General features: G+C 38.4%; 1 protein-coding gene across 1 annotated transcript; it reads right to left on the reverse strand.

Moving 5' to 3' along the window:
• Positions 1-9,376: 9,376 nt before the first annotated feature.
• On the reverse strand, positions 9,377-10,542 carry LOC147903556 (cytochrome b561 domain-containing protein At2g30890-like). Its single transcript, XM_087372083.1, has 4 exons — positions 10,429-10,542; positions 10,129-10,296; positions 9,814-9,962; positions 9,377-9,644 (listed from the first exon to the last, which is right to left on the reverse strand). Exons 1-4 carry the CDS (start codon positions 10,540-10,542, stop codon positions 9,377-9,379), a joined length of 699 nt encoding a protein of 232 aa, XP_087228209.1.
• Between the last annotated feature and the right edge of the window lie 266 nt (positions 10,543-10,808).

Consider the following 10,808-nt stretch of genomic DNA (forward strand, 5'->3'; position numbering starts at 1 on the left):
TAAAGACTCTCGAGGTGGAAATTCATCATGTAGAGCATGAAAAACTCATGGCATCAAAGACCATGTGAAGCTTTAAAGAAACAAAATTGTGGTTGGCAATGCTAAATCATGCAAAAGGGGCATTTAGGTAAAAAGAGGTTATTTCTCCACTCCTCGAGAAACAATTTTCTCTTGGTTGAAAGTACTCTAGAAGTCCCTTGCAACCTAGATCATATGGCCATCAAAGTATGCACATTGCCCATATGTTGGCCAAGGTTTGAGTTTAGTGAACTTGCTTTTTGTCAATGGCTCTTTACATTTGGCATTTCAAATATGCTAAGTACCATATAGTAGTAGTGATATGACATTTACATTGTATACTTGGAGGAGATGAGATTGCACTTGAAAGCCCTTGAAAATGCCATGGACAAGAAGGATGAGCTTCAAATGTCTCCTTCCATTGTTTATAGCAATGTTGCCATAGAAGGAAAGCCAAAAGGAAAGATAGATCTCTCAATTTACTAGAGGCCTCGAAAGCCTCCTCGAAAAGCAAATGTAAATCTAGGCTAATTTGGAATTTCTCATAATGGGTTGCTTTTCCTTGCATTGCTAATTGTCAATTGGAAATATCTAGTGCCACTCAATGGTGCCCAAGTTAAGAATTTCATAAATAGTTTCCAACAAGAACTATTTGTGGATTGGGGTCAACATACCAATCCGAAGCAAGCCAAGCCCTTTCAACAAGACCTTATTATGATAGGCAAAAGTCCAATCACATGGAGGTGAATACCAATGCTAGAGAAGGCCCCTAGCATCTCTATCCATAATTTCTTATAGTCCATTGCAAAGGTAGCTAAGTTGCTTTGGGTCGTTCTACTTATTTCCCTTGAGGTCAAGTACTCTTCCATCTTCAAGAGGGGTCTTGGAAAGCTTCTAGCTTCTTCCATTATGATAGCAAGACCTCTCTCCCACCTAGACCATTTTATATATCTTGAAGCTCTAAGAGGCATTCATGATCATCCCAAATAAAAGTATTCCACATTATGGGTTGTCGATAAATAAAACTTGCCGATCACATCAAAATGAAACCATTGGAAATTTTAAATAGTGTATCAACCAAGATTTTCATTAAGGAATAATTATGTATCCAATCACGATCATCCACACTAATGGCATTGGAAATATGTTGCTCCTTTTCTATATATACATGTAAAATACACAAGACCATTCCCACTAAGTATAAATGCATTTTCAAATAAAGCTAGACCTTGGTTGGATCTTTTGTATAATTCTATCAAAATAAAAATCTTGTGATTTAGGGTGTGGTTACACTCTTAAACATACATGAAAATACATAATTATTTAGGTAAAACAAGCATATAAGAATAATAATTTGTCAAGAGTAAAAGTAAAGGGCTATCCATTAATGGTGCAAAAGAAGAGAAACATGTAGTTTATGTTACCAATCTCTTTGCAAGGCATGCGCAAGCAATCACCTTTGGTTTTTAAAGAATATATTAGCATTTTTTATTGTTGCTCTTATGAGCTGCTCATCATTTTCATTCCTCTCAAGCTTAGGATTTGTCACCATTCCAACATTATCCAATGTGGGAAATCCGACCCATATCAATAAGCATGCAACCTCAATTCATATATCTCTTCAATGACTCCATATGCTCTTGCTAGAATCACATCTCTTCTTTTACATTGGTTTTTGCACATATCTTGAAGATTGCAAATACTTCTGCAGATAGATTCTATTAGTGGTAAGAGTAGAGGTATTGTTATGTAATTTAATCTCTTTGCAAGGCATGCAACAAGCAATCACCTTTGGTTTTTAAAGAATATATTAGCATTTTTTGTTGTTGCTCTTATGAGCTCCTCATCATTTTCATTCCTCTCAAGCTTAGGATTTGTCACCATTCCAACATTATCAAATGTGGGAAATCTGACCCATATCAATAAGCATGCAACCTCAATTCGTATATCTCTTCAATGACTCCATATGCTCTTGCTAGAATCACATCTCTTCTTTTACATTGGTTTTGCACATATCTTGAAGATTGCAAATACTTCTGCAGATAGATTCTATTAGTGGTAAGAGTAGAGGTATTGTTATGTAATTTAATCTCTTTGCAAGGCATGCAACAAGCAATCACCTTTGGTTTTTAAAGAATATATTAGCATTTTTTGTTGTTGCTCTTATGAGCTCCTCATCATTTTCATTCCTCTCAAGCTTAGGATTTGTCACCATTCCAACATTGTCAAATGTGGGAAATCCGACCCATATCAATAAGCATGCAACCTCAATTCGTATATCTCTTCAATGACTCCATATGCTCTTGCTAGAATCACATCTCTTCTTTTACATTGGTTTTGCACATATCTTGAAGATTGCAAATACTTCTGCAGATAGATTCTATTAGTGGTAAGAGTAGAGGTATTGTTATGTAATTTAAGTAATAGAAAAGTTCATATTAACCAATTGTGTCTCCCTATATGCTCTCTTTGTCCTCATCATCATCAATCTCCACATTGGTTGGCTATCAAATTTTGTGCGTTTCTTGTTACTTTTTGGAAATAACTCCTCATCATATGAACTCTTGTTTCACTTTTATGTGAACCCTTGTGCTAGTGCATTATTAGCATGCCTCTCTTATGCATTAGGGACCCCTTCTTTGGTGTCTCCCTCTTTTAGCTAAGACACATGTCCTTCATTGAGGTATGCCCTTGCCATGAGGATAGTTTAACAACCATTGAGAAATATCAATTATTGTATAGGTTAATTAGCTTGGTGCTATGCAAGATAATATTCACCTACACCACTTGTACCATACATGTCCCATGATGGGTTGACAGTGCAAAAAAGTTTGAAAATTGCCATTAGCTTTTATCTATGCCAGTGAAGCTAGAGAACATGATGTTGGAAAGAAGCAAGCACAAATCTTGCAATGGTTTTGTGGTTAGTCTCAAAGTTTGTGTTGTGGAATGAGAAAGGGTATTATGATTATTTATTTGTATGTAGTTCACTTCATCCTTCATAATCATTAAAGCATTGCACTTAAGAGCTGGTGAATTAGCAGTTTATAGAATATATTCCTAGATTGCTCTTGAATTGTTAATTATCAAAAAGCATGTGTTCTTGAATCCTATTCCCATCTTCGAGGGCCATGGCCATCCTCAGTTGATTTGATAAACACACTTAAAAATGGTATCACCCTATGGAAACATTGCCAATTTAGTGTGCACATTGTTTTGTCCACAATGGCTGCTTAACCTTTGCATAGGTTGATCTTCTCAAAGACATGTTTAATATCTTCTTTGTGTGGCTAAGATCCATTTCTCTTGGTTTTGAAATTCAAATTAATGGATTCTCATGTTGGACGTACATTAATCTACATGTTTGATTGTTGTATAAATGTCAACAAACTCCAAGAGTGCATTTCCACAATGCATAGGGGAAAAGAGGAAGGTGATAAGATTAGAATTAACACTATCAATACAAATCAACAAATGAAGTAAGCCACACCTAAAAGATCACCAAATGATTAATCAAATGCAAAGATCATTGGAGCTCTTTGTTCATTACAAATCTACATGCCAAAATGAAGAGAAAGAAGCAACCATGGAATCATTATCAATGCACACAATCTTGTATCCATGATATTTGATACTCTCAAAATTGATTATGCCACATAGAATTCTACATCAAAGACCCAATTACAACAACTCATTTTACTACAACCAATATGATAGGAGGAACTCTAGATACAATCACCTAAGGAAAGCAATCATAAAGATTTTTCCCACAAGTGAATTCTCCATAGGACCTTCAACTTCATCAATCTTGGACCAAAGAAAAGGGAAGCTCGGCAAAATACTATTATAGCCAAGAAGAAAGGGAAGCTCGACGAAATACTATTGCAACTAAGAAGAAATGACTACTGCGATAACAAAATGGCCACATCTAAAGAAAGTCAAGATCAATTGTGGACCAACCGAATTCCAACCACCAAACATTTCCATGGCCAGCTCAAAACTTCGAACTCAAAGAACCTATTATCCATGGATGGGTAAACAAATGGAATTTTCACCCTTTTTTGATAAGTGGCCATGAGATCAATGTGTGTATGGAGTAGCGACAAAGCTTTGATTGTAATAACTTAAGCCTTGAGAGAATGTTCAATTGATCTAATAGGATATATATAACCAAAAAAGTCTCTAGAAACGATCTAGACGAACTTGCAATGGTACACTAGAGAGAAGAATTCTTCAGCACATGCTTTGCATAGAGAAAGGAAATCTTATCACATGCTTTATTTGCATAGGGAGAGGAATTCCCTACAACATGCTTTTAGAGAGAGAAAACCCTTACCACCTATTTTACATAACGAGAGAAAATTCTTACCACATGCTTTGTATAGAGAGAGAGAATCCTTACCACATGTTATGGCAAGAGCAAGGAATGTATAAAAAATCCCATAATGCAAAGACACTCGAAATCTTTAGGTAGTATCTTCACTCTTATTTTGTGTCCTTGTGCACTCTAAACTTTAGTATCCATGCTTCTTCAAAACTATCAATGTGTGAAAATCTTTTTCAAGACTTAATTTATCCAAGAAGGGGCGAGCAAAGTGGTCGCTTTGTGAGCTACTTTGTATGCCCACAATATTGCATGTAACTTTGAGACTGAGTCAATTGTATTGAGATTGACTGTTCTAGTATGGCTTTTATGAAATTTTTGGTAGCCTTAGCTTGGTCATCACTTTGGGGATAGAAGGTGGTTTGATGCATTATCATAAGGGTTTTGGAACAACTTGTTCATGAAAGGAGTGTGTACCTTAATCACTAACAAACTCAATTAGGTTTGATAGATGATGTTCTTCAACCAAAATTCAAGAAGTACTGTAGGTCATGTTTTCCCTCAATGCTTTACTTTGATGCAATTAGTGGCATATTCTATTGCAAGTAGAATGTACTAAATTTAGATTGGTTGGGTGAGTTACCATGAAAGGTTTCCCAAGGATAATTTAGATTTAGTGTCGACATAATACAAGATGGTCTGCTCATTAGCAAACACCATACTTGCTTTAGTAGCAGTGGGTATTTTGGGGTGTTTGAGTGACGAGTTTGGCCTTGGAGTGTCATCCAACCAATCCTTGGTCTGCTTCCTTGAGGACCATGGGTCGTCCATACACTAAGACTCATCAATCTCTCAATTGTTATTCCCCCTTTAGATACATGATGGCCTAGCAAAATACTTGAAGGCACACAAGGCATGCACTTGGATGGCTTTAGGGAGAGACTTGGAAGGATTTAACGAGAGAATAATTTCTTGACACCAATGGAAGGCTTTGCATACGTATTTTATATGAAAGTCGATGCAAAAAGAATCTAGGTAGATAGTGAGGAAAGTCGTTAGGTCTTCTAAAAGTTCTACTTGGGTCGACATGATGTAAAAGTTATTGAAGTAGATAGCAAGAAAATCCATTATGCATTGTCAAAATTTGTCTACCATAAATCTTTGGAAAATCGATGTTGCATTTTGAAGGGAAAAGGACATCACCGTGCATCTATTTTCTCCCAATTTTTCATCGATCTTCTTCTATGTTTGAAAATATGGTCTAGCTATTCTATTGATCCATGAATGAGTACATTTTGTGTCCTACTACTTGATTTAGTATGCTATCCACTATGAAGGGGATGGGATCACCATTTTCTTTGGCATAAGAACAATAGGAAATATCTAATCAGTTCAATCAATGGCATAGGTGAATCTTCCTTGCACTAACTAGTCCAATTGCACTTTGACTTGACTATCATAATTGGGCATCATGGGTATCTTTGTTGCTGCACTGGTTTGGTATCTACTACCAGTGGTATCTAGTCCTAGCAGATCTCGCAGGACTCTCTATAGATTTTTATGGCTACTTGGTATCTTTGTTGCTGGATTGGTTTGGTATTTGCTACCAACAAATCCTAAGGGTTACTCCTTGGATATTTTTAGAACTCTAAGAAAGAGCATCCTTCTACTTAGTGAACAACCTTTCTTACTTGATGCCATAATGCCACTTTGACTATTTGGATAACCTCTCGGGGAGGTCACTCATATTATGTAACCCTATCACGTGAGTTCAACAGAAGGATATTTTTAATTTCTAAAATTAATAGAATTTAACTTACATAAGGGATTATTTAAAATCATTTCAAAAAAAATTTACAGATTCGTATAGAAAAAGGGTGCATTTTATTAATAAAAAATCTACAGATAAGGGATTTTACAAATAAGCCTTGAACGCACGTGATATAGAGAGTTTATACATGGTGACCCCCCCGAGGATAACCTTTACTATGTGAGGGCTCCAAGTTCAAACTCCTATAGAGGCTTGGGGATAAATTCATTAATTCCCAATCCTTCTTGGTTGGATAAGAAAATAGAGTACTGGCTATTGCATGGTACTTGAGATTTCCATGATCTATTGTTCTCCTTCTCTATATTCAAGGAAATGTCCTCAGTCTTAGTCCCACTATTAAGCCACATTGTTTGCTTATTGAGCCTCCTCCATCTCAACTGCTACCTACAACAAATCAAACCCATGTACAAAGATGCTATTCAACTCGATGAGATGCATTTCCACATATTGAGAAAATTAAATCCCCTACTTCTAAGTTGCAAGGTTTGCTGGTGGAATTGAGATGCTTCTTGTGTTGGGTGCTATCTTGATTTTAGTATTTGCAACTCTAATAGTCAAGTAATAATCATGATCTTTAGTTCTAAATGGTCATCATCTTGATTTCCCAATCATGCATAGCCTTTGAATTTTTTAGCCATGGCCTTCCCGAATCCCAACAAAAGATGGTAGCATTTCCCTCTATGGCTATTACAACAAGAGTAACTATGTAGTACAATCCACTCATGTTGATGCAAACATCTTAAAGCATTCCCTTAGGATCGACCAACTACTAGTCGTCCATCCTTAGTTGTATGGGAGGGGGCCCCATTTATGTCATTCATGGCTTCTTGACTAATTCCTATGGCAAAATTGTTGAAGAGAGGATAAATACAAGGTAAATTACTATGTACCCTACTCCGAACCACTCGAAGTGTCCTTTGAATAACTTGACTCATCCGTGTCTCTGCCTGATCCCACAGCCTCCCTACCTCTGCCCAATCCTTAGGCCTTCTCTCTTTCCTTCGTGTCCCCACTTGCAAGCTCCTCCACCTTTGTGTAGCTTGGGGTCTTGGTGGGGTCCAACTGGCCATCCTAAGAATGAAACAATTAAACAAATGAGATTCTATCTCTTTTTTTTTGTGCAGAAAAAGTTTGTGTTATATTAGAATATCATCATCATCAACATGAATATTTACATGTTCTTTGGTAAAGAACAACCAGCCCCCATGGGGAGAGTTTCATCAAAACATTTCTGAGCAATAATCTTGAAGTAAAAAACACTCAAAAAACAGTAGCAGCAGGGTCAAAAGAGGGGGACATAGGAGTCATTAGTGTCATCTGTATTGTCATCATTGAAGTAGTCACAGTAATTGAAGCTCTCTGAGTCCCCAAAGCTGTCAGTGTCATCTGTCTGGGCTTCACAAGGTGAGTCTGGTTCCTTCTTGATAGGTGTGGAGGGTACCTGTTTAAGAAACTTAGTGATCTCAGCAGGGACTACAAAGGTCATGGAATTATCAATCCCAAAGCAGCTTTGAGTGTGTTCTTATAAGTCAGCATTGAAGAGGGCAACCTCTGCTTTGAAATTGTGAATCATTTCTATGATTTTCTTCTGGTCCTGCTTAGCTAGTTAACAAACAGTAAGTCAGCTTGCAAAATAATTTGATTAAACTAAAGATTATTCCTGGTTACCCATATGAATTAAAGTGCATGTGCTCTCAGGGGTGACCAAGTATCCCGTTTTGTCCTAGCAGAGTCTCTAAGTAAGATGGCCTTCCAATTCATTGGCTCACTTGTCTCCAGTTGGACTATTTTCCAAACCTTTCTGGCCACAAGACAAGCCACAAAGAGATGGAAGATATCTTCATTGGTAGAGAGGCAGTTCATACATTTACCATTACCCGTCCCAATCTTGAGTCCTCTAACATTGGTCCACACAGATTTATGCAATATGAGCCACATCAGGGAAGATATTTTGTCTGGGATTGAAGGAGACTAAATGGCACAGAACCTAAATTTCCATTTCTCTTTGGAGTCATGAAGTTTCCACATGTCATTAAGAACCCTACAAAGATCTCCCATGTCCCTGCTTGGTGTGGGTATAGGGAAGAAAGAGGTACTCTCCACCTAGCTGAACTCTCTACTATAAACTAGGAAAGATCCACCCTTCCACTGTTAGTTACCACTCCAAAGCTGTATTCTACCCATAACAAGTGATTGGCTTTTATTATTTAGGCTGAACTCTCTCCTAATCTCTGTCCATGTTTTCCACCTTAGTTTAGCTCTATTCCACAACTCCCCCCAGCTTTGCAACCCCTTTTTAAAGAGAAGAGTTGCCTTAGCTATTTCTTCATCAAAAAGCACAGCTTCTTTGAAAATGATAGAAATCCAAATTGAGTCCAAGGTCATAAAAGCTCCTTTACCTAAAAAGACAATTTGGCTTTTGATCCCTTCAAAAGCTGTCGAAAGAGAGACTCAAAGCTGGTAGCCTTTAGGTTTGCAGGGCTTTGGGTTACAAATAGCTAACAACATGGGGTAGTTTTTCCACTTGAGGACTCTAAGGGTTCTTAGGGAGTCCCCCTCCAAAGCCGGAATTAACAGATTCATAAAAACTAGGTGACCTAAGCTATAACATAGGGTTGAAACTTGAATGTAAAGCCCTTGGTGATACATGCTTTGGATGTCTTGGAAATACCCTCTTATCATTATCTTTGAATTCTCTGCAAGTCTCTAGATCTTATCATGTTGGGAAGTTACCCAGCAATCATGTGTAAGTTGGTGGGAGATCATGTGCCTTAACTTTCAGAGGAGGTTAATCTTGTGAGAGAGAGTTTTGTTTGTGTGTGTGTGTGTGTGTGTGTGTTTAGAAGTGTGGTATAGTGTGTGTGCGCCCATGTTGGTATGTATGTATATGTTTTTCGTATATTTTATTAAAATTTCTGAACGTTTGAGATTTATAAATGAAACCTTAAATTTTATTAAACACAATCTGTGATCTCAACCTTGGACTCCTTAACAAAGTAAGCTTCACCAAATACAAAGGAAAAACACGGAAGACCCTTCACTTCCTCACCAGGGCCAAAAAATCAACTGTTATGCAAACACCCCACGCGTCACTAGTATGTCCAAGAACGACACAAAAATGTTTTACGAAGAATAAATGGCGGGGTACTGTTGCTGGTTTGAGTGCTTCGTTTCTCATCTGAAATTCTATATTTCCGACGAGCTTAAGTCGACTGCAGTTCAGAAGGAGATGTTGGCTGTGTTAAGCCCCAACCCTGTCCGACCAGATACACCCAGCGATCCTGTAGAAGATATACTAATGTCATCACGGACAATTGCACCGAGAAGGCGATGTTAAGTGTTCGAATGCTTTCTTTTGTTATCAATTCCCACACCTTCATGCCAATATAGAGATTTAGAAATCCCAGAATCATTGTTCCGCTTCCAAGTAGCCAGTGAACTCCATACAAGATAGATCTTGCACGTACTCCTCTGCAGCGCATTTAACAGAAAACCAAACAACGTAGCTTCCGCAGGCTGCATTGCAATTGCAAACTGTGCAAGTCCTATCCCATATTGTACAATTTTGCGCAAGAGTATGCAGATTCTAAGACAGATTAAGGCATCGTCCTTAGCGGTCAATGGGGTCAGAAAACTTTACAGGTTAGGTCGGAGGAATCCAATGATCGGTTGAACCCAGATGAGAACCCACAAGCTCATTCCTAGCCGCTCATGAGTGTGACGAAAATTGTAACCGAAATTTTTGAAAGAGAACGCGGCTCCTGCAGTCATTGCTGCGATGCCTGCAGTCTGCAATTACGCAATAACTCTGTCAATAATGGTCTGGCAGTGCAGTTTTATACACGTCAAAGGTTAACGGGTGCCGAAACTTCATGACGACAAGATTCAGCGAGCTTCGAAGCCATCTAACTTTCCACATTGCTGACTCGTTTGCCAGCACGCCTCAGTAACGTACCTGAACAATAATATGCAAATAAAAAATTATCGACGTAGCCTTCGAGTATCTCTCGCCTTTTATTGTAGCATTTTTCATCAGACGCGCTGTAAGGATTCCGGCTGGCAGGAGAAGACCGATGGAAGCGTACATCAGCCAGCCATGAATCTTCACCGGGTCGAGAGATCTCTGCATAAATAGATGAAAGCAAGAAAAGGCCGCGTTATTTATAAGTTGCTGGACAGAGCGGGAGCACAAATCAACTCCGTAACTAGTGCGTATGTTTAAAGTCAGAGAGAGGAAGGTGCAAACTACTAATACTTTCTTGGGCCTGGGGCGCTCTTCTGCCACAGCTACATCTATAATGAAACTTAGAGCTGCTAAAGTAGTGATAATAAGGCCGCGGAAGGCGATGCTGGAATGAGAGCGCCTCATTTTCTTTGAATGCAAGCTATGAATTATATGACGCTGAGCGATGCTGGAAGTAGGAGTTGAGAGCGTCCGATTTTAGTTGCATGCGTTGTTTGCGAGATGGTATGAGGCGTTGATTCACAGTCTGCTGCACAATTAATTGATTTGTGTGACGATAATTTTATACTCTCACAAGTCGGCACTAGCATATGTATATAGCACAGACACTTGTTAGATTTTAGGTCGGGTACGAGGCCGACTAACGCCTCCTACCGGGACTAGGATCACTC

Source organism: Dipteris shenzhenensis, chromosome 3 (assembly GCF_047967505.1).
Source record: "Dipteris shenzhenensis isolate YYH24624 ecotype China chromosome 3, Dip_SZ_1.0, whole genome shotgun sequence".
NCBI classification, from domain to species: domain Eukaryota; kingdom Viridiplantae; phylum Streptophyta; class Polypodiopsida; order Gleicheniales; family Dipteridaceae; genus Dipteris; species Dipteris shenzhenensis.

Bases quoted from the DNA above. Each gene is read 5' to 3' on its own strand.
- LOC147903556 (XM_087372083.1), bottom strand. From the start codon at position 10,542: ATGAGGCGCTCTCATTCCAGCATCGCCTTCCGCGGCCTTATTATCACT. The intron at 9,963-10,128 runs GTACGTTACTGA...GCGTAATTGCAG, and splicing joins ATTTGCATATTATTGTTCAG to ACTGCAGGCATCGCAGCAAT. The intron at 9,645-9,813 runs GTAAAGTTTTCT...AATGCGCTGCAG, and splicing joins GGATTCCTCCGACCTAACCT to AGGAGTACGTGCAAGATCTA.